We start from the raw sequence: 25,511 nt of genomic DNA on the forward strand, positions 1-25,511 counted from the left end.
TCTGTCTCAAATCGCAGAACAGGAACATAACCCACATATATATATAAAAGTTGTGCTTGAATGGAGAATCGTAACTAACCTTGCATTTGTCTTGGAGTTAGAGGATAGAAAATATAGACGATGTATTATATTTAATATTGTTTATGTTCTTATTTCTAATTCTTTGGAGAAAGAGAAAGAGAAAGAGAAGAGAAAGTTAGATCATATATTATATGTAATATTGTTTATTGTTTTTATTTTCTAATCTCTTGGAGAAAGAGAAGATAAAATTTAGATGATGTATTATATTTAATATTGTTTATTGCTCTCATCTATCTTATAATCCCTAATATAGTGAGTGGATAAAGATACGAGACATTTAAGTTATATTATGAGTGCATTGTTAAATGTATGAAGAGTTTATTATATTATATTATTATTTATTATTTTAGTATATATAATAAAGGACTTTTTTATAATATTAATTGATATTATACAATAAATCTAATTTTATTGTTTGAGTTTGCTTAACTGTCCATCGAGGTATCCTCACCTCAGCTTGCCTCCTCTATATCTTGAAAGTCGGCAAAAAAAAAAACCAAAATTGACAAAATTATCGCATGATATAAAAATAAAATAAAAATAATTTTATATTATTTTTAGGACACTCCTATAGAGCAGCCATAATTTTTTTTATGTTCTCTTTTTTTAGTGTGTGAACCCCTTTGTCATAATGCAACGAGGGAAACGAAATAATAAATTATATTATATTTGAAATTATTGTTATGCATTATATAATGGTAGTATAATTATGAATTATTTTAATAAATATTTGTAAAATATTTTTATATTAATACATAATAAGGTTATGTTATTATAATTATATAAGAATGATTTTTTATTTTATTATAATATACAATAACATATTTTTAGTAATTATATAAATATACTAGAATAATACTTCCTCACAAGTATTTTATTGAATTGGAGGCTTCAAGGAAAGGTAGTTGATTAGTTACGAATTCAGGGTGGAGTTCGTTGCATAGTACAAAAATGGCAAAGGAAGGTCATTCCAATCTTTGTCTTTCAACCTGGTCACACGAGCTTGCGGAATTACATAGGACTCCGCACATGGGAAAGCTTTTGGAATACGAAGCCAAAGACAAGATGTGCATTTCGATAATCTGGCTTTTCTGGTCTTGCAAGTCAGTTGTTCACCCTATTAGCATTGCAAAGACATTTGCACTATCAAGTGGAGCAATAGCATGGGTGGTAAGGACTGTTATTGGGAAAGATTGGATTGCTTCAAATCCACTAGCTTCGCCAAATATTGTGGCATCCCGATTTGCAACTATGATCATGGATTACTATCAAAAAATAAAATGGCATCGTGTATCCAACATTCACATTAGACTATAGGATGCATCATGGAATTCATGGATGGCGTGAGATGAACTATATAATTATCTATTTGTTTGTTAGCCTAATTAATTGAATTGAATGTATATATTATTTAATATTTTAAAAAATAAAGTAATTATAAACATACTTGTATTAGGTTTTAGTTCTTGCAAGATATTCTATATTAATAAATGGAAGTGATTTATTATAATATATAACAAGTGCCACATAGTGGCTAGTACTTGCCTTGTTTTTAGTATAGTTTTAATAATAAATATGATTTAATTTTAATAATGATTATATTTTAAAAATTATAATAATTAAGATAAAAGAATTAAACATAATTATTTCATAATAATTAAAATTTTACTTAAACGGAAAGTTTGCATTTAAAATATATTAATGGTAATGGCAACGTGTCACGCTTTCGACATTGAACAAATTTGACCATTTGTTGTATTACATGCTTGCTTATAATAATCTTTATTAAAAAAATTGTCTTACCTTTTAAATGTAGATAGTTATATACTTATATTTTTATTAAATATTTTAAATTTTATTATAATAACATTGAAATCTAAATAGTAGAACCTAATTATTTTTTACTAATTTGCTTAAAGTTTATTAGATTGGATTAGATCAAAACTAAAAATTAAAAAATAACATAAAATGATATATATATATATATATAACTAAATAAAATTAAAAAATTATTTTCTATGTTATTATTCAAATGGTGCAACTAGCTAAGATCTTTTGAACAAAAAGAATCACATTAACTAATAAGTTCATCCAACAAAATAAATAAATTACTTTTAATCCTCTTTTTTATTAATGTTAATTATTCTTCATTTGAAATGGAATGATTTCACTCTACCTAATTCTAAAATAAATAAATCACTTTTAATCCTCTAACTCTTTTTTTTCTTGCTTAATATGAAAGATTCTGGTGCATGGCACTTTTGAGGAAATAATAAAGAACAATATTTGAAAAAAATTTAAATATGTATGTCTATTAAAATTAAAATATAAATTAAATTATAAGATATATAATGAATATCAAATAATATTAACATCAATAAAAAATATTGTTTAATAAACATACATATCTAAATTTTTAGATTTTTATGTAATGATAAATCTGAACAAATATTGTTGTAGTTGGTTTTAGTGTTTTGTGAATCAATGACATGTCTTTGATATTACTAAATTGTATTTAGCCAATAATTCTAGCAACATAACAATACCTACAAAACTCGCTATATAATATTCATATTTGGCAGCTAATAAATAAGAGAATGCATGAAACCATCATATGGTAATTAGGAAACCATGAGCTAATATCATCTAAATTTAGCACATAAATCCCTACTTAAAATAACAACCAAAACCCAAGGTGAATCTATAGGCAAATACATCATATTCCTTCTACCTACCATATGTTGATCATCATCCACATACCAACTTGGGTGCTTCGTTTTGGTTCCATTTTCTTTTATTTCCTACAAGGTCTATAATTTCTCTATAAGATTTTTCCCAATATATTTTCTACAAGAACAATATTTCGGTAAATACCCTCTATGTCTTTTATTTCCCACAAGGTCTATAATTCTTCTGTAACTCTCCTTTTCCTTTTGATAGTCTCAAAACTTTCTATTTCTTTCAAACTCTTGGCATATTGTGGTGGCATGCATTTCTCCAAATCTTACATACACAATATAACATGAAATTTTTAGAAATCCCTAAATTTTTTATGAAATTTGAAGTATTATTTTATGGTTAAATATAAAGCATCCTAAGCTAAGCTTGTTGGAAATTAGGGTGTCTCAACCTTTACAAGTCACTAAATTAATTTACTTCTTATTCAATTTTCTTTAAATATAAATGACATATTTATATTATATATTTATTAATATTTAGGCTCCACCTAAAATGGGGTGCTATAATTTATGTAAATAGGTTGATGCCATGTATTAGTGCTTTATTACACAAGTTGTAAGTCATCATAAGGTGTTATATGAGTTGTAAGTCATAATAAGCTCAATAAATTTAGAAGACTTAGAGCACCCATATTTTGTGGGAATCTTTTCAAGTTGTGGTAGTAATTTATGATGTACAAGAGACAAAAATAGAAAATCATTTTAGTAACTTATGACAAGTTGAGAACCCATGCTCAATGGATCTAACTATAGGTTGTATATGATTTATTGATTTACTATTTTGTAATCTAATATGATTTATTGATTTACTATTTTTAGTAGCCTTCATGGATGGAATTGAAATTAATGCCCATATTGAGTGCTATATTTTGAAACTTTTTAACATAGTTTTGAAAACTATTTTAAAATTTTAGCTTGTTCATTTGTACATTTATTGGTGATAAAATCCAACCAATCCTTAGCAAGGTGTTTGAAAATTAGAAAATGTGTATTTGTATAGTCTCTATTGTTAAAGTCTAGAAAGGCATTTAAATGTGTTCAAATCTTATCATAAAGACATTCGAATTTCATTTAGGCTTTTACTTTTTTTAATTGATAGTTCAATTAAAAAAGACTTTTAAATCTAGCATTTGAACCCATCTTTGGACTTTGTGGTGTTTGAATCAATCATTGCACTTTGCACTTTTTAGTCTTTGGATAGCAAGGTGGTTGAATATTTGCATCTTTGCAACTTCTATTGTTTGAATCTTTGCAAAGGTGTTTGAATTTTTTTTTGTGGCATTCAAAATTTGCTATGGATTTGTAAAATATTTTAAGTTTTATATTTTATTTTTATTTTTTCAGTTTTATAATGAGTGACATATTATCTTATATATAATGTTATATAAAATAATTAATTCTAGTCATAAATATTTTTGAATAATTTTTTATTGAATATTTTTCATATTAATACTAATTTAGATCTACATTTTATCATAGAACATTTCCTTTTTATCTATTTATTAAAATTAAATTTATTTTGATTGAAACAAGAACATTATGAATTACAATATATTTTTGACCTTATTTACCATTTTTCTATTGTCTTAAATAAAGATCCTTATTTTTTTATAGTTAATTTACTTTAAATATAAAAGAAAAAACATATTATACATTGAGAAATTCACAGAATTGACCTTTCATCCACCAAAATCCCCAATTTCTCATGACAGAGATTTTTAAAAAAAAATATGTTTCAAATATATACAAAACCATACAAATTTAAGCTGCGGGAGAAATTTCAGAACATCTGAAGCTAAAATTTGACTTACCTACATCTATTTAAACCCAATTTTACAGTACAGAGATCCTAACATCTCTGAAAACCGCAAACCCATTCTCAAAAGTAGTAAATTTCTAAATAAAATTTAGGGCAAACAGCCTGTGACAAAATCTCAGAGGCGCTGATCAGGCCAGAGAAAGGCACCAACTGCAACCTCGCGCTTGTATTCCACATCACCTGTGACATCCAGACCATACTGACGGAGCAGAATGTCGAGCTTCCACTCCGCCATTGATTCGTAATCCGCCTTGGAATACTTGGGATAATGAAGAGGCATCCGAAACTCACACACTTCCCCACCCTGTAACATTTCTTCTTCAGCCCCTGTTTGCACTGCACTTCTTTCCCACCGCAATTTCTTGAGCAGATCTTCTAATGAATACACGCGCCGCATAAGCCTCGCAAAGCTTCCGCTTGCATGATCATCATCATCACCATGATCATGGCCATGGTCGTCCTTTATTGCCTTAACCTCTCTGTGAGTGTTGGAGGAAATAGGCATCTTCCCAGAGCAGATTTGTTCTTAGCAGAGGAAGGGGAGGAATGGCATATAAGATGCTTGGGAATCAAGGAAGGAGGGAACTCAACGCATTAAATATAGGGGTTTCAACGGTAGAGGAGGGCCAACGCGCTGCACGCCGCTGATATTTTGTGGAGGTTTTGCCACGTTGATTAGCTTGAAGTCTGGGTTTTGCAAATGCGAAAATAACTTGAAAGTTGTGAGCGGCATGCATGTTATTCGTTTGAAACTCAGATATTCTCGTTCCAAACCGTTTAATCGTCTTTTTTATCATCACTTGATATTTTATGGTCTCATACAATTGTCATGTTTATTTTGTTAGTCCTGTCTATCTATAGGCGGAGACTAATGTTTTCATCTCTGCCTATTAATTTGCTTTGAAATCCGTGACAGACATTTATACTAATGTTTACCTTATAGTTGATCTGATTTATTTATTAATATCATTTTTCTTTTTATTTTTAGATTTTCCCCATTGGCTGGTGCACTTTTTCCTGGGCTTTTTATTTATTTTTATTAAAATAAAAATAAGTGGCCAATCAAATATGATGAGCGAAAAAATTAAAATGATTTTCTAATGTCTTTTAAAAATTAAAATCTGGTCCGACAAAAGCCTCCGTGAAACATCTTCCCGGCTCCCGACAAACTGCTTTCAGGTGGTTGTTAAACATGTACAAAACACTAGTACAGAAAGCGGTTCTGTAACATGCCCAAAAGATGGATTACAGAAAGGTGATCTCTATTGGTTTCTTGACATTTTCCATCTCTCTATCTTCATTTTCGTCCTCTCAGTTCTCTCAACGTTGTCAAACTTCTGATGAATTGCAAGTAGATTTCCAAAAAAATGAACCATAATGGAAGATACATGACGGTTTTCCCAAGGCGGTTTGATGCAGGACAAACCACCGAACTTTATCAAGCTGGGTGAATTTGTAGCCTACAAACAAAATCTTGAATCAAAATTTGTAATATCATACACAAAATGAAAAGCTCACTTAAATATATTCAGATCCAAAATCATATACTATATCTGAAATAATTTCTTGTTCCTAACATTCAGTTTCTAAGATGTACAGGAGTCCGAATCAGATTTACCGGCATATACTCTGTTTCAATTAATACAAACCAAATTCCTTATTCAGCTGGCAGTCAAATTAGGCTCCTTCTTCTCTTTCTTTCAAAACTCTTGATGCAAGACAAAAAAATTCCTTCCCGCTGCAATTTTACAATCTTAGACAAAGAACTTCAATTCTTAAATTACAACAATGAATAAATTCAATCACATTGCAAAACAATATTTACATAACAAAACCTTCAATTTATTAACTTTTTCACATGAATCTTGCCTTCTCTTAGGCAACTGTCTCACCTCCCTCTTCTCTCACTACGTAGTTCCTGCTCAGTTCAAAATCTGCAAACTTAAACTTACACCGCATTCTAGTAATGTGTTCTTTAATTAATTCAAAGCAGTTTTATACTTCCTCTGTGCATAGTCACTTCTTTACCCACATACAGGTTCATCAAACATTCTCACTGGCCATGCATTTGGCTTCTCTCTTTCTTGCCCTTTCTTGGCCAATATCCCTTACTATGCAGCCCACTACCCACATTGCCTGTGTTGCCTCCCTTTCTCCTTATATCGTACTTTTTAATCTGCAAACTATTCACATTCTTCCTTTTACAAATTATCTATTCTATCAACAGGCCCAATATGTTTGAGGGTTTTCAAATTCCTCCTTTTTTAATATGAAATTGAATTGGTTGTATACCAAGCTTTCTCCGTTCACCAGATGTCTTGGTCCCAGTCTACACATGTCGATTTCCCTTCAATTCGCCAATTTAAGTAGAAAATCAAAGTTCAATCGTTCCAAAACACCTTTCAATTGTGAAGGCTATGTGTCCTGTGGACGTTATAGAAGGTTGGGGAATTTGGTTTTTATGTCAACCAATTACTTCAAAGTATCTGAATTTTCTAAAGTCCATTTTGCAATAATTTATTTTGGGCATTCTGTCAAACGATTTGTGTGTCCTTCCCATGCCTCTACATTTGCCAGCGTGTCTACCGGGGCAATTCACATCTTCAACATCTCACCAAATTTTCACTCTTTATACTTCTATGGATGTCGCGCCCTATTACAATGATCATATTTTCGCACGAGCTAGGAGTCTGATATTTTATATCTATGACATATAAACACAAAAAAAATCATGTTGTTCTTCGTAAGGTTGTAAGGGAATCCAAGGATACATTTATTGATTGTGATGGGGAAAATGTGAGAAAAATGTAGTTGGTGATGTCTAGAATATTTTGGATATAATTTAGTGAATTTATAGAAATGTTTGGGAGTGGTGCTTGCGCAATGACAAATTTTGAATAAGATATTGATTTTGCAGGTGTTAAGATAAAAGGAATGGATTGGCTATGATTTCAATTCATTAGTAGTTGGCTATTATTTCAATTTATTACTACTATTTTAGTAATATTTATAAATTTACAAGTAGGGGCAATAGGGAAGTCACTCAAAGATGTTGTATTGATAGGTATTGGTGGTAGCTTTGTAAGGCCACTCTTTGTGCACATTGTGGTTCAAACAAGTGGAATGACAATATAAATCTTTTGTTTACTTTTACAATTTTCTTTTGCATGGGTCTCCATTTTTTGTTTATTATATCATATTTTCTTATTAGAACTTTTATTTTATGTTCATGGTAAGACTATAATTTGTTTTACAAATATTAATAGATCTCGAGATAGCATATAAGCGATTGTATGTAGGTAAATAGTATATTATTTTCTTGTTTTTTCTAAAATTTGTTTTGAGTTTTACGTGTTTGAAATCATTGCAAGTTAATGTATTTTCTTGCACATATTCACTGAAAAAGAAACTTAGTTAATTTGAATCTCATAAGTATTGTACATACCATGTCGCTAAGTTTCCCGCCAAGGATTCTTTTCTTTTGCAAAGGTTTGAGAATCACAACCATAGTTAACTCAAAACTAGATCAAAACCATGACCAATATTGAAGCTTTACTTTTGCAATCATTTAAAATAATTTCTGCTAATCTCTTTTCATCTTTCTTGTGATTCAACCTCCATATATCACCTTATTGTTGAGCAACATTCATATCAAGATAAGAAATGCACTATAGACAACTTTGTCTTCTTAACACAAGGAATGCTACTCTTTCTACATATCCATATTTGTTTGTAAGTTTATATGTGCAATGAAAACAATTATTAGCAATAGATAAAGTGATGGATTGTTTCTTTATGGGAATCTATTTTTTTCCAAAAAATGAGAAAATTCAAGAAAATTTAAAAATTTATTAAAATAACATATATATCTAATTATATGATACAATGATTATAAATGTGTATTGCTATTGAAGTATATATATAATATTTAAAATTAACTTTTTATTTTCTATCAGCATTAAGGATAACCTCTTTTAGATGCAAGTGCTAGTTTTAATTATTGATGGGCCCACAAACACTTTTCTTAAGGATAATTGTCACTCTTGTTTAATATTTTTATATTCAATTTTATGATAGAAACCTTAAAAATTCTTAGATAGCTCACACGAGTTTTTTTTAAAATTTGCGAAAATTAATGTATTTGAGCAAGCAAATGAACTTTTAATAAAAAATTCATATAAAATATTGATTATAAAATATAAAAAAATTAATAAAAAATTCTTATAAATTATTGATTATAAAAAAAAAAAAAAATTTAATAATATTTGACATTATCTATGATATAAAAAAAGATAATAAAAAAAATACATAAACAAAATTATTTTTTAAAATCTTTTTAATATGTTTTTTTGTATTTTTAATTTTTTCACTATGATTTTATTTGTAATTTTTAATGTAAAAGTTAAAATGTAAATTGTATCAATTTTAATATAGTTTATTTTATTTTTAATCTTTTACATGAATTATATAATTTCAATTTTTCAAATCTAATTTATTTAAGAAATTAACTATATTTACGTTCAATTTTATAATTAAAAATTATTTTTTAATATTGAATTTATCTTTCAATTAATCTTATTATTGTTTGTAATATCAATATTCTATATTTCTATACTTTTCAAAATTTAAATTTAGATTAAGAACTGCATTGCTAGCATGTTTTTAGCTAAAGGCAGGGACTCATGCTGTCTCACAGCTCTTGTTTAATTTTATTTTTAATGGCTAAACATTTTCAATAATAATGTTTTAGTGGGTTTGAATTTCGTTGGTAGGAATCATACTATCATGGATTTCATGGAGTAATTTGATAGGGGAGAGGATTGAGTAGTTGTGCACCCTAATTTCACGCTTCTCATTTGTTCTTATGTGGAAATTTCAAATCACTCTGATTTTTTAGAGCAGCTTACTTGGCAAGTCCCTTGCTTATAACTAAAGTTTTAGGGCCACATCATCAAATACGATGCCACATCAGCATGTTTTTTGCCAAGGTGTCCAAAACAGCCCCCCAAAAAAGTGAGACCAATAGGTGTGAAAAAGGGCCTCAATACTTGTGCAACTGATGCGGCATCACATGATTGGTTACTTATCACAACAAATGTTATATTTTATTCAATTATTGGTACTTATCATACAACTATTGGTACAATGTTCTTCAAAAGATGGACATTAAATCAACGATTATGGGGTATTAAATCAACAACTTATATCACAAGAATTGGAACGCGCTCAACTACTAGGTCCTTTCCCCTAATTAAGTTGGGTAAAAGTTTTCAATAATAACATTTTAGTGGGTTTGAATTTTAGTGATAATATCATGAATTTTATGTAGCAATTTGATAGTTTTTGAATAAGGGAAAACGGGTTTTGATGGACCCCTGAAACCCTTTACAACAATTTTTTACGTCGGATTATAAAATAGATATAGCATTGAAAGACTAGCAAGATAGAACAACCAACAAATACAAGGACTACTCCAAAAGACAGGAGGCAACTCATACAAAGAATGGGCTAGTAAAACCAACCCAAACAACCAACTACAAGGACCCTCAAGATTTGCAATTGGCCTTATGGGAACGAAGAGTCATATCGAAAGAAGGCTTGGATGTCTTTGAATGCTTCCCCTTTACAATAATCCATCCTTCTTCAACTTTAGTTGTCGCGACTATCCAATCTGAAGGGCCCAACACCAATCTTTTCGGACTGGAAAAAAGAGTGTCAGCAGAGGGAGCGACAACCGTCGTGGGCACAAAATCACAACCAACAGATGGGGAAGAAGTTGTGCCAACACAGTGTGAAGCAACCGACAGGGTAGGAGATAGCGAACCATTTTCAACAGAAGAGACAACAGCAACCTGTTTAACAACATCTTTAATCACAGGAACATTCGTAGTAGCATCCAAAGAATTCATTGCCAATAAAGAATCCAAGCCAGCCAAAGTAGAAACCCCAGCACCCAACGACTCTTTAAAACTTTCTGAAGATTTCTTAACCGTGTAATGCTAGAAAGAAGCCCCCGACCACCATGAGGCAACATGATTTTTCTTCGCAATCCCACAATTCCTAGCCGTATGGCCGGTTTAAAGCATCTACGACACCTGAAAGGAATACCTTCATAATCCAGAGATTGGACCTAGCTGCCAAGAGAGGAATTAATGGCAATCTCCACTGGCAGTCCCTTAGAAATGTCTAGCTCAACCAAGATGCGAGCAAAAGTAGTATGGTAAAGCTCAAAGGAATCATTATCCACCATAATGAAGCTCCCAATAGCATCACCAATCTCCTCAAAGAGAGAATCAACCCACAAGTGGAGGGGAAGGTAAGGAAACCTAACCCAAACCGGAATTTTGTTGAACTTCTCAGAAAGGGGGTTAAAATCAGTGTGCCAAGGTTTGGCCAAAAATGGCATTTTATCTTTCTCATAGAAAAAGCTTTCACATAGGATTTTTCTACTATCCTTAGCATTCTCAAATTTAGCAACAAAGAAACCTTTAGCCATAGGGAAAATGTGAATAGTACCCGAAATGAGAGGATCCTAGTGCTGGGAGATCCATTTGTGCAACTCCGGGAGGCTAGGCCAGATTCTCTTAAATCTATAGATAATGCTATGCTCCGTAAAAATCTTCACATTGTTCTCTATCTCTCGTTCAGATGCCTCATTCACATTGACGGAGGCAGCACAGGAAACATGGATAAACTCTAAACCATCCCCTCAGCGAAAAAAAGGATCCCTCAAAGCCCGAGCAGAGTTTGGGCGTGATCCACCGAAGCCCAAGATGGGCCAACGTGCACAGGGTCGGTCATAGCTCGATCCGAGCCAATGGGGAGAGCAGCAGTAGGTGGCAGGAGTTGTAGGTTCAGGCGGGAGTTGGAGGCCATGGCGATGGGAAAATTTGTAGCAATTTGATAGTTAAGTTGCAACAATTTGATAGTTAAATAGTGAAATTGTTGATATTATAACCAAAATTGATTACAACATTATATTTTAACCATCATTTAATGTCAATACCAATTAAAACTTAATATAATATTTAATATATTTTTTATTATTCTATTCTAATTGTAATCAAAATAAAACCTTAAAAATATTATCTTATTCCTTAAATTATTTTAATTTAACTTAAAATATGTAATAATTTTATGTTACATAAAATCTTATTTTAATATTTTATTATCTTATTATTATGGTTTTTAAAATCTAAAATTTCTTAAATAATATTATTGCTTCTTAATTTTGTTAGCAAGATTGATGACTTCCTATATGTGAATGGTGCGTGTTTTAGAGGTAATGGTCATTTAATTTATTTTTTAAGCTAATAGTTTTATGGTATTTTATTTATTTATTTTATTATATAGATTAAAAAAAATATTGATAAAAAATATTATATAAATAATTACACTTGGTCATGACATTAACAAGAGCTTCAATGGCAATTTATAGTTTTCGATTATTTATTTTTATAATAGATTTTTATGTTTATGACTGTAGACACCTAAAAATGGTCAACGCTTGCGGAATCGTACTTTAACATTTGCGCATTGCCTCATTTTAGGGTTTTTGCGTCGCATTAACATTTTCTCCTATGTCACGCACTTGGTCTTCATCATTTGCGAGCATCGAGTCATTCTTCTGCATTCTTCATTTGTCTCGCTTTCAAATTAGGTCTTGTCGATAACAATTTTCTGTCATGATTTTGGTCGATCCTTATCAACTTGTCAATTTGGATCAATTTGTCATTGTTCCTCATCAATTGGTGCATTTATCAATCAAATCGTTTGTCAGCATTGGTCCTTTGTCAGTCAGAATCATGATCAAATCGAATCGATGTCAATTATCCTTTGTCAAGACCTAATTGTCATTCTTGCATGGCTAATTCATCTTCTAAGGTTTTATGATTTATTCATTTAACCTAATTTGTCATTTCTTCCTCTACGTTAAATAATTTATTTATTTATCCTAAGTCTTCTCATCGCAATTAAATATTTATTTAATTGGGTAAGTTATTCCTCTTTTTGTGAATTAATTAATAAATGACAAATTATTAATTAATTTACCTAATTTTCTAATTTTCCAAATTTTCTAATGTTCTAATTTCCTAATTTTCATCATTTCTAATTCTTAATTTCCACCTATTTTCTAATTTGTCAAATTTAATTTCCACCTAATTAATTTCTCTCTAGTTCTCCCTATTTTTGTGCTTCGGTGGAAGCATGAATTTCTCATGCGTCATACTTTTGGCATAGCAAGATGTCATAAGGTTCCAGTTCTCTAACCTTTGCATTGGCAATATGTCATAATTCATGACATAGAAGGTGTCATAACCTTCTTCTTTTCACTCAATTGTGCCATTTTTGAAATCAATTGCTTCTAATATCCATTTCATGCTAATTTGATCTTTTTCTCCAATTTCTCTATAAATTGGATGAATTTCTTCAATCTCATCCCTAATCAGATTATCAAATTTATAATCACTTTGTCAAATCACACTTCGAGTACTCTTGAGCAATCATCTTGTCTACTTGCTTTCATATCATGATCATGCACTAGTAGGTGAGATCCACAACAAAGCTATTTGGAGAAGAAAGAAGGACAATGGAGCCACATGAAGGAGACATCTGCATTTGGTTTGCTTAGATTTTATTTAGAATGTCTTGTCTTCATGCTTTCATTGAATGTTTTTAGGATTGTTATCACTGCATTTTAGTTTTTGTGATTGAACTAATATTTATATTGCTTTGATGATTTCTGATTTCCTAGCTACAATGACAATTTAAATTTGTGCATCTAACCATTATAAATTTCTTCTGAAATTTAATGCCTATAATGTTTTTTCTACAACTTGTAAATAATGGAGGGCAAATGAAGGGAATAAGGGATGACTGCAAAGGGTAGATAGAAGAGTGAATGTGAGGAAGAGGAAATGGTATAGAGGAGTGAGAAATAGGAGGTTGTAAAATATGTTGTGGAGATATGTGACCCTTGGCAGGTGGGGCGGGTATGGTTGGGGACATTCGATTTTGCAATCCCTTTGGCTCATGAAGCAACTCCTTAGACTAATGTATTAAATAACACATTCCCTTATTTTACTATCTATTGTTTGCTAGTCTAATTAAATGAATTGCATTTAGATATTATTTAATATTTTAAGAATAAATTAATGATAATCATCTTGAAAGCATAAGCCATATTTATGTACAACATATCAATAGATGCAAATGAAATTCAATAGTTTATTATAATATAATCATTGAACCAAAGCTTGATCATTTTCTTGACATGGTTTATATTAGGTTCTTTGTATTGGTTCTAGATTGTTTCATGTCAGTCTTTGTGGGTATTATTAAATTATTTATCACGTCTTCTAGTTCTAAACATCTTGAGTGTCATGAAAAATTGGATTCCTAATTTTTCAAGCCTTGTAGACATGAGTCTTCTTTGTGGCATATGATCCATCTAGATTAACCACAATTATTGCTAAATCTACTATCACATGGCATGATTTTAAAGTGAAAATTTTATTTAACATTTAGAATGATAGGAATTCTACTATATTTTTTAGATGTACAATTAACAATTACTTCTCTTTGTACATTATAAATAAATACAATTTGTTCAAATGTGTCAATGCATATTTAATCACAAGATAATAAATTTGTACTTGAAGTTGTGAAATTAAAGAAAGAGATGCAACAATACTTCCTTATCTAATCTACAATTACAAGGAAAAATACACCATAACACATGTTTATGTGGAGAAAACACTTTTGAAATAAAATAGCATACTCCAAATAATGAACCAATTATATTAGCAGCAAAAAATGGCTACAATTTGATCATAGGACATACCCTTACAAGACTATCACCACTAAGAGATTTACAATAATTCTAGCAACATAACAATACCTACAAGACTCACTATATAATATCCATGTTGACACCTAATAAATAGGAGAATATATACATGAAACCATCAAATAATAATTAAGAAACCATGAGCTAAAATCATCTAAAAATTAGCACAATAATCCCTTATTAAAATATAACAACCAGATCCCAAGGTATTTAAATCTATAAGTAAATACATCATATTCCTTCTACTTACCATAATTTGATCATCATCCACAAACCAACTTGGGTGCTTCATTTTGGCTCCATTTTCTTTTATTTCTTATAAGGTCTATAATTTCTTTACAATATTTTTTCCAATATATTTTCCAAAAGAACAATATTTTGGAGAATATCCTCTATGATATCATTTTCTTTTGTTTCCTACAAGGTCTATAATCCCTCTATAACCCTTCTTAGTTCCTTTTGATAGTCTAAAAACCTCTATTGCTTACAATACCATTGGCATATTGTAGTGGCATGCATTTCTCCAAATATTTCATACACAATCTAACATGAAATTTTTTGAAATCTCTAGATGTTTTATGAAATTTGAAGTATTATTTTTTGCTTAAACATAAAAGCATCCTAGGCTAAGCTTGTTGGGAACTAAGGTGTCTCAACCTTTGCATGTCATTTAGATGATAATTTATGTCTTATTCAATTTTTTTATAATATTTGACATATTTATATTATATATTTATTAATATTTATGTTCCACTTAAAATGGGGTGCTATAATTTATATAAATAGATTAATGCCATACATTGGTACTTTATTATATGAGTTGTAAGTCATCATTAGGTAGATATATTTAAAAGACTTAAAGCACCCATATTTTGTGGGATTCCTTTCAAATTATGATAGTAACTTATGATGTACAAGATACTAAAAATAGGGAGTCCTTTTAGAATTATTATTTATAAAATGGTGCCTATTTTGAAATAGAAACTTATGGGAAGTTGAGAACCCATGCTTAGTGGATCTAACTGTAGGTTACATATGAATTATTGATTTGCTATTTTTAGTAGGTTACAAGGAGCCTTTATGGGTGGACCATATTTTGAAAGTTTTAAATATAGTTTTGAAAACTATTTTATTATTTTTTCTAAATTAGTGATAAAATCCAGCCAATCCTTAACAAGGTGTTTGCAAATTTGAAAAGGTGTATTTGTATAGTCTTTATGGTTAAAGTGTAGAAAGGCATTGGAATTTGTTAAAATTTTCAAAAGGCTTTTAAATATCTAGGAGCTAATATTAATTTGTTAAAATATTGGGTTTTCATTGTGTGCTTGTAAATTGGTCTAATATGATGCTTGTATGAACAAGATATTCAAAGGTGGTTGGATATTTGCATCTTTACATCAATATGATGCTTGTATGAACAAGATATTCAAAGGTGGTTGGATATTTGCATCTTTACATCAGCTATTGTTTGAATCCATCTTTGCACTTTCTCACATTTGAATCTTTGCAAAGGTGTTTAAATATTTGCTTTTTAGATTTTAGGTTTTATATATATTTTTTTAGATTTTAGGTTTTATATATATTTTTTAGTTTTATAATGAGTGATATATTATCTTATGTATAAAGTTTTCTAAAATTAAATAATTAATTACAATCATATATATTTAATGAGTGATATATTATCCTATGTATAGAGTTTTCAAAAATTAAATAATTAATTACAATCATATTTTTTTTTAGTGATTTTTTTTATTAAGTATTTTTCATATTAATACAAATTTAGATCTACATTTTATCATTATGCATTTCCATTTATCTATTTATTTTACTTGATTTGTCATTTTGACCTTATTTACCAGTTTTCTATTCTCTTACATAAAGATCCTTATTTTTTATAATTAATTTATTTTGAATATAAAATAAATAAATATAATATAATAAAAGAAATCAGTATACATTGAAAAATGAACAGAAATGACCTTTCATCCACCAAATCCCCAATTTCTCATGACACAGATAATTTATGTTTCAAATATATACAAAACCATGCAAACATTCTTAAAAGAATCTGCAGGAGAAATTCAGAACAGCTAAGGCTAAAAATTGACTCACCTACATCTATTTAAATCCAATTTTACAGAGATCCTAACATCTCTGAAAACCGCAAACTCATTCTCAGAAGTAGTAAATTTCTAAATAAAATTTAGGGCAAACAGCCTGTGACAAAATCTCAGAGGCGCTGATCAGGCCAGAGAAAGGCATCAACTGCAAACTGGCGCTTGTATTCCACATCACCTGTGACATCCAGGCCATACTAACGGAGCAGAATGTCGAGCTTCCACTCCGCCATTGACTCATAATCCACCTTGGAATACCTGGGATAATGAACAGGCATCCGAAACTCACACGCTTCCCCACCCTGCAACATTTCTTCTTTCGCCCCTGTTTGCACTGCACTTCTTTCCCACCCAAATTTCTTGAGCAGATCTTCTAATGAATACACGCGTCGCATAAGCTTCGCAAAGCTTCCTCCCGTATGATCATCATCATCACCATGATCATGCCTATGGTCGCCCTTTATTGCCTTAACATCTCTGTGAGGCATACTCTCAGAGCTGTTGCAGACCCGATTTGTTCTTAGCAGAGGAAGGGGAGGAAAGGCATATATATATATATATAAGATGCTTGGGAATCAAGGAAGGAGAGAACGCATTAAATATAGGGGTTTCAACGGTAGAGGAGGGCCAACGTGCTGCACGCCGCTGATGTTTTGTAAAAGTTTTTGCCACGTTGATTAACTTGCAGTCTGGGTCTCGCAAATGCGAGAATAACTTGAAAGTTGTGAGCGGGATCCGGCCTGGAATTTGACAGGCAAAATGGCCGTTTTTTCACTTTTGAATCGTATTTGACAACTTAAAAAATTAGTAGAACGTATGCATTGACATGCTATTTTTTTCTAAAACCCTATAAATGACACTTCAAATTATATTAGTTTAGAATGTTTATTATAAAAATACAAATCTATTTAGAATATTTTGAAATGGAAGGATTTAGAATATGGAATGATGTAATTGTTTCTAATTTTATAATATTTTAATATGATTTTTTAGAATAGTTCTATTTTTTCATATGAATTTAGAAACTTGTCATAATTGAAATGATAGAATATAATTGATAAAATATTTTAATATGAATTTTTACAATATATTCTATTTTTTATATATGAATTTAGAAACTTAGTCAATTTAATTCTTTAAATATATTTAATAAGATTGTTATAGAAACTTGTCATAATATATAATTTTAAAATTTAAATATTTATTATTACTAAATTAATAATTATTAATTGATTATCATTTAATGTTAATATATAATATATATTAATGTATTAATTTAGAAACTTATTTAGTAAATTTAAGATTTTTGCATATATTAATAATTTATCATTATTTTCTCATTAAGATAATGATTTTCATTTCTTCCCAAGAAAGATGTGCATTGATTTTCATTGCTTCAATCTTCTACTCTTATATGTTAATATTTTTCTTAAAACATCAAATGAAAGGCATTGAAATGACTAAACCGTCATCAAAAAATCATATGACAGGCAGGGGTGACCGTCAAATTTCAGGCCTGAGCGGGATGCATGTTACTCGTTTGAAACTCAGATATTCTCATTCCAGACCGTTAAATCATCTTTTTTATCGTCACTTGATATTTTATGGTCTCATACGTCTAGTTTTTTTTGTTTAATTTTATTTTTAATGGGTAAACATTTTAATAATAATGTTTTAGTAGGATTGAATTTTAGTGGTAAGAATCATAATATAACAGATTTCATTTTTAATTATGTTGGAGAGACATCTACAACGACATCAAAATGTTAGTAAACAAAAAAATCATTTTTGAAAAAAATTGACATGTAAATGACAGGTAAATGCATGAAATATGCTATGTTTCAACTTTGTGGAGGTGTTATTTTATTCTCCAAGCTTTACCACAAATTCTGATATTTGGTTTCACGTTTTCGGCTTCTTTGGCGTTGAAGCTTGGTAGTTGGTCTCCACAAAGATTTGGACAATATCAACAGTGAAATAGATAAGAGGTACGGCCGCCCTTCCTATGCGACAGAACTGGAGCATTCACTACAAACACAACTGTGCATGGTTTGCAAATTAGATAAAATTGGTAAAAGATCCTTCTAATAATTTAATTATATAAAATGTAAATGAATCATTCATTGGGTAGAAAAGATGTGTAACACTCCCTTTAGCTCCAACTAAGGACACTACTTGTATACATTTTGTTGGTAAGGCACCATCAAATTGTACAACTTCTTGTAGCCAAGAAAATTGTTGCCTTGTTGCTAGGGTGAAAAAACCATATTAAGTCATGTAGAATTTCCTTGTTGTCAATATCCTAGAGTCTATCATCCAATACATTACTAATATTTGTGTACAAATCAAAGAACTCTTTTTCCTAAAAACACTTAGGAAAGCAATACGTATATCCACAATTGAAATCCTTAAGCAACTTCTTGCCCTATGGCACTGCTTATCAAAGTGATGTAATTATTTACTTCTTGGACATTGCTCTTGAATAGCTTCTTGGGCATTTTGGTCATAGTAGTAATAGGCTTATGAAAAAATCTCTTCCATATTGTATACACAGGATAACTCTCGAGAGGCTTTCTAAGAGGGAGAAAATTCTGTATCATGGTCTGCATAGTCATGAGTTAACCAATTTAATTCATAGTGCACTTGCAAAGTGCAAAAGAGCAAAAAATAAGAAATCGGATACAAATTGTTTTCCGGTCAATGCTTGGTTTGACGAAGAATGTAAAATGGCAAGGAAATCTCTTAAAGATTCAAAAAAAAAATCAGAATTAAGCATTAAAAGTTACAAGTAGATTTTAAGAAGGAAAAAGGTTGATTACATGATCACAAGGAGAGAGGAGCTTATCTTCCTTGGTAAAAATTGTTGGCAATTGACACTCATCCGATGGCTTTTGATGGTTTATTATTGGTCTAGGGTTGTCATTGATGACAACTCTTCATGGAGATTTGATCCGATAGCCTTAATTCTTCTTAACCGGAAGCGGGTGTTAACCGGTAGCCAGTTAACCAATATTTCAGGATGAACAGAGTAGTTTTGGTCTGGAAGCTTTCTGATGATTGTGGTGTATTGAATCGTGTTTGGGATGATTGGGCTGACATAGTGACATTATTTTATTATTATTTTGGTGATCCGCATTTATCCTTTGTGATCCGGTCAAGCCGACATGAGACTACACATTACACTAGCAGACCGACATGTTAAATGACCTATTTTGTGATTGCGGATATATGACCGGTGTAGATGATCTTTTTGGTGGATGATATGATTGTATGCGAGCTAGTGGTGATTGAGAATTCGTTTTGGTGCAGTTTCACGTGCGCATTATTGTTCTGGTAGCTGACTGAGACAGTGAACAGGGCAGAACAGAGCAGAACAACATAGGTGATCTAGTCAATATATTTGGCACTTAATCGGAACTCATCCAAGCATTGTAGATGCTAACTTAGAGTTCATTTTGTTGTAATTCATCATTATAATTAATCAGTAAGGCAGTGAGCCTTCCGAGGTTGTAGCCCTTATTGTATTCAATTTGAATTTTATGATTCCCATTGTGCAATTTTTTGATATGAAAATCTTTTTGCAACTTCCTCATCATGTGGTTCCGCTAAAAATTGTATTGGAAAGTTCATCTCTTTTGCATATTTATGGAAGATTCCTAGAGGTTATTTTCCTTTTGTTGGTGTAATCTCATTATTTTGTCTTTAATAGAATGTCTAATTCTTGACTTAATCTCATTTTCACCATCATTGATGAATAGTTAGTACTAGGCATGTGTTCTTGTAAAGGATACAAATGCACATGCCAATATTTGTTCAACTTAACATTTTGCATTTTGTATAGCTTTGTTTTGCACAACTTGTTGAGAGCATTTGTAATAGTATTTGGTCACACTCTTCCTTTCCGATATGCATTTGTGTATTGTAGCTGCCTCTTCAATGCAATAGCAATTATCCATGGTTCATTGAATGACTATGGCAATACTATTTGCATAATGTTGATGTTTATTGGCACATTGATAATAGTTCCATTTAGTCCAATTTGAGATCGTGTGTCCTAGTTGCCAAATTTGTGCAAATATAATTTGAAAAGATATTAGTCTTTCTTCAAGTTCTAGAAGTGTAATTGCATGTTTCAATGGTTTGCTTGTTTTGATTTGTTTTGATGTTGGATATAGTGGTTTTTTGTTTTGTTAGAAGTGGTGGTTACAAAACTTGCATATCTTGTTACCAAACAAGTCTTGTTTCTTTGACAATAGTAATAGCAACTGATATGTCTATCATTTTTTGTGTAAGATTTCTTACATATTTTTAAAATATAATTGTTCACATGCTTTGGTGTGTTGTGTGTGCCATGAATTATAATGTGTTATTTTATTTTGCAAAGTGATTCATGAAAAATTCTATTTAAGGCATTTGTGGATTGTTTAGAGCTGTTAATTTGCACATGTTAAGTGTTTTGATTGGGTTGCTTCGATTTGTGGTTTGTGATGAGGTATAATAATAACTAGTTGGTCTCTTGGGAATCCTTTAATTTGATTCATATTGAAGGAGTTTCCTCTAGGCCGACTTTTGCGTCCATTTATGTACCATAAAGAAAATTTGTTGTCAATATGTACACGAGACATCGAGAGGGCTTTCAAACATAGAAAATGTCAATGTTGCATGGCTCTCATTGTTGGACATGATAATCAGTGATGAAGAAACTCCCAATTGGGAGAAATTGTTTCTTTTAAGATGGAAAAGCAATTTGTTCAGATTAAGGAAGGTGGTAGTTTCTCTGTGTTCATATCCCATTGACACATTGTGTAGCATGTCACCGTTCGACTATGGATTCGTCGTGAGATGACCTGCAAAAGTAGATCAACGTATGCATGTTTTTGGAAAACTTTTGCATGGTCATAAATATTAGGACCAATGCTAGATTTGTAATCACTTTCTTACATTGCTCTATAGAGCAATGCATTTGACCAAAATGCCTCAAACTCTTGCATGACCAAAATGCCTCGAACTCTTGCACCCTTTGACAGAGAATATCAAAATGATTAGTAGTTGGTCTCTATGGGAATCCTTTACTCTGATTCATATTGAAGTAGTTGATCTCAATGGGAATCCTTTACTCTAAGTCAACTTTCGCTTCCATTTATGTACCGTAAAGTTTGTCAATAAGTATAGGGGATAATAAGAGGGCTAGATCTTTGTGGGTATTGTTAAAATTAAATGAGCAGAGAAAACCATATGAATAATACAAAACAGCAGAAAGACATAACACAGTATACAGCGAATTATAGTGGTTCACCAATTAATGGCTACGTCCACTCTCAAGCAGGGAATGCTTGTATTAATCAATATCCAGTCTCACAGTACATCACACATAGGCTGCACACAACCATTTATATAAACATATTCAGCCATGAAATGAAAAGATGGGGAATGCAAATGATCGTGTGACCGTTGAGCTTCACATTCCTAACAGGTATACTGAATTACCCTAAATTATGAGTAGTCGCGAATTTCACAAGTTTCTTGCAGCTGCAAACTAAGGCCTAAGATATTATTGCATATCCATTTTCTAAGATGGACTTTAGGCCTTGGAAACCACGTGGCAGATTTAAGAACTATTTGAAAGCTTAATCCAAAGCTTGGTTTCAGAACATGTCATGAGGAGATTGATGAACGTGTGTAAATGTACACACTGATGAAAAGGCTGTCGCTCAGACAAAGAGCATGCAATACTGACTAAAATTCTGAGAACAATTCACACTTCAAACATTTTAGAAAATATCAAGGAAACAAGGGAGCAATTTAAGATCTTACCATGATCTTATTGTTTATAATTTGATTTTATGTACAGATGTTAAACTTGATTGAGTGTGAATATGAATCTTGATTGAGTGTGAATGCCTTAATCTGATTCACATTTTCATCCTTCATAATGCCCTTGAACAAAGAAGTAACAGAGACTTTCGAGGGCTAAATATTTGGGGTTATACGTAAATTGCCCTTAATTTTGGGTAGTCATGAATTTTACGAGTTTCTTGCATTGCAAACTATGACAAACGATTTATCTCATATGCATTCCTTAAGCTAGACTTTAGAACTATTTGAAAGCTCAACCAAAAGATTTTTGTATGAGAATATGTGCTCCTCCCTAGACTGAAGTTTTCCTGACTTCTTTTGTATGAATTCTACCATTGTAGGTTACAGTTTCAGTTCGAAGTGTAAAAAATTGCATAGAATCTTTGCAAGAAATCAAAACTGCAAAGAATGATAACAGGAGAGAATTGCCAAATTCTCAACCTAAGTTTTTATGTATTTAAAAGGTCCTTTGAAATTCATTTAAATATGAGAAAGAATGCAGATGTAAATCAGAAAAGGCATTACGCCTCTTTATTGCATGTAGATTTCCAACAGGTTTTAGCCTAACAAAAAGATGATAAAAATACACTAATAAGAAGGGAATCATACCTTGATCTGATGAAGTTCCATGGCAAAGGAGCTCTCAAAAAGAAGAGCAGGTAAGAAGATATACAAAATCAAGTTTGGATTTATCTTTAACCCTGTCAATCAAGATTACACCATCCTTTGAAAAAGGAACATTCCCAAATGAAGTTTTTCTTCTTCTATAAGTACCATACCATATGGTAAACAGAATCAGTAAACAGCTGATGTGGAACTCTATATTCTGCCTCCCAAAATTGATATGACCAGAGTGTGACAGCAACTTGTAAACTCATTGCAAGCTCAAAGAAGCTTTGTTGTGCACAAAATTGCACGTATTGGCTAGAGGAGGTCAAATTGAAAAGAGAATTGAGAGTGAGGAAAATGTCATAGGACAAATGGCTCATAAAGGTATCTTATCGATGAAGCCTAATGCGAACTGTCACACATAATCTTAGTCTATGGCAGAGTCTGACACACTAACTAAATGGAACACATTGGGACAATGGTTGGATACATTGGAGCAGAAAGAAAGGTGTAAATGAGGAGAAGACCAAACATTGCAGCAGTTAAAACGATTGAACACAGAGCAAAAAGAAGAGGAGAGGGTAATAGCGGCAGTAAAACAGCAATATTTTGGTGTTGAAAAGAGGGAGAATGTAAGGATGTTGCACCCCAAAACGATATGGAAAGACAAGGAAACTATAGACTTCCTATTGAGAATAGACTTCATATAAAAACACATGAAAGATAATGACATTAAACAAATTTGTTTTCTGTCAGGGGAAAGATGTGCTTCATAAGCATGGCCTCAGAGGAAAATCATGCAATAGAATGCATGAATAAAAGATATAGGACTAGAAGAAGAAATACTCCAATAAAGATGAGCCAAAAAGAGGATGTGCATGCAAGAATCATAACTGAAACTGATGCAATGAAGAAAATACATACATAATACACAACTTGCCTCAAGATGAGATTGTTGAGATATTTGTGGTGGCTAGGCATGCATAAATATGATATTTTAGCTGAGGAAGAGCATGCCATTAGAGGCCTGCATGGAGCTGTACAGAGTGACGAGATGGTAATAGGAGAAGAGCACATTACCTTGAAGACTAAGACTAGGGGTGAGATTGAGAAAAAAGACAAAACATGAGAGGAACAAAGACAAGGAAGAGGAAAATGATATTTTCTAAATAGAGAAAACGGTAGTCTACTACATTCGAGTGTTATTATTGCTAATCACAAACAGTAGAAACCATAGTTCACATACTTGTACACTTTAAAAATGCGTATTTTCTTAAAAAATATATACAAATACAATTACAAAATATATCAAACCAATCTAGTGGGCATTTGGAGGTAGCACCCCTAGTTAAGTCAAAGGCATCTCCCCCAGTGGGGTCCAGTAGGGTCAAGGAGAGGATCTCCTGCCACCAAGACCAAATAAATGCCTTCGAAAGCATAGAAACAGAAACATTCTTGGTGCATGCCATTTCCATGATCTTTAGAAGGACTATGAAAAAACATGTATTTTCATTCCATTTGCACAAGAATGCTAAAATGCTGGTCTAATCTTTCTCCTTGGGTGTGTAGGGCTTTTCAAAGCAAAAAAAACCATGTATTTCTTGAGTGTGAAAACCGCATTTTTTCTGCAGTTTTTAACACGTCCAGACTCTGTCTTTTACATGGGCCGGACATATCCTACAAACTTGCCGAGTACTCAGCAGAAACTTGGCACCAAGTTCTTGGCAAGTAGTAGAACTATAGTTAAAACCAACCTCCCAACATTTAAAAAATAGTTGATTGCAGCAAGGAAGTGGAAAAGGAAGCCATTTTTGAAATGGACAATCTAATGATGGAAATGGAAGAGCATAAAATTGGTGGATCATTGCAGGTAATGTGAACAAGGTAAGCATTTGTGCTGATTTAATAAATTTCAATCAAATTTTCATGAATCTTGATAGTTCTTGAAGGAGAATTTATCTTTCTCAGTAAAAGATTTGACAAAAACCTGGTATGAGGCTTAAAAAATTATTCCCACGATGATGACACAAAGAATACCACATATAAATTATAACAGTGAAGGATTGTCATTTTTATTATGGATAAGCAGCAACTGGATGCAAAGGTGTCAAAAAATGTAGCAGCAAAAGTAGAAGAACATAAAGAATAAGGCATATCATATATGATTCAATCAATGGAGAAAGAAAGAAAATTTTAAGAAGTGACTCTGTACAAGGAGATCTAGTGACTTTGCACGTGGAGATTAAGAGAAATTTGCAAGGGAAGAATGATGCTGGGCCAAATATAAGGGCATGAAGCAGTGACGAGGGATTTCACTTGGTAGAAGAGTAGATCGTAGGTAAAAAGGAAGGGGGGGAGTGCCAATCATGTAAAGCAAAATATGTAAACCATTGATAGTATTTCACCTCTGATCTTAACTGTCTTCATCTCCAGATTAAAAA

General features: G+C 31.4%; 1 protein-coding gene and 1 pseudogene across 1 annotated transcript; both read right to left on the reverse strand.

Annotated features, from left to right (window-relative positions):
* Positions 1-4,511: 4,511 nt before the first annotated feature.
* Positions 4,512-5,247, reverse strand: LOC131066660 (uncharacterized). The gene has a single exon (XM_058001471.2). It carries the CDS (start codon positions 5,141-5,143, stop codon positions 4,754-4,756), a length of 390 nt encoding a protein of 129 aa, XP_057857454.2. The 5' UTR covers positions 5,144-5,247; the 3' UTR covers positions 4,512-4,753.
* Positions 5,248-16,461: 11,214 nt separating this feature from the next.
* Positions 16,462-17,159, reverse strand: LOC131874536 (uncharacterized; annotated as a pseudogene).
* Between the last annotated feature and the right edge of the window lie 8,352 nt (positions 17,160-25,511).

This window comes from Cryptomeria japonica, chromosome 3 (genome assembly GCF_030272615.1).
Source record: "Cryptomeria japonica chromosome 3, Sugi_1.0, whole genome shotgun sequence".
In the NCBI taxonomy this organism is placed as follows: domain Eukaryota; kingdom Viridiplantae; phylum Streptophyta; class Pinopsida; order Cupressales; family Cupressaceae; genus Cryptomeria; species Cryptomeria japonica.

Bases quoted from the DNA above. Each gene is read 5' to 3' on its own strand.
- LOC131066660 (XM_058001471.2), bottom strand. From the start codon at position 5,143: ATGCCTATTTCCTCCAACACTCACAGAGAGGTTAAGGCAATAAAGGAC.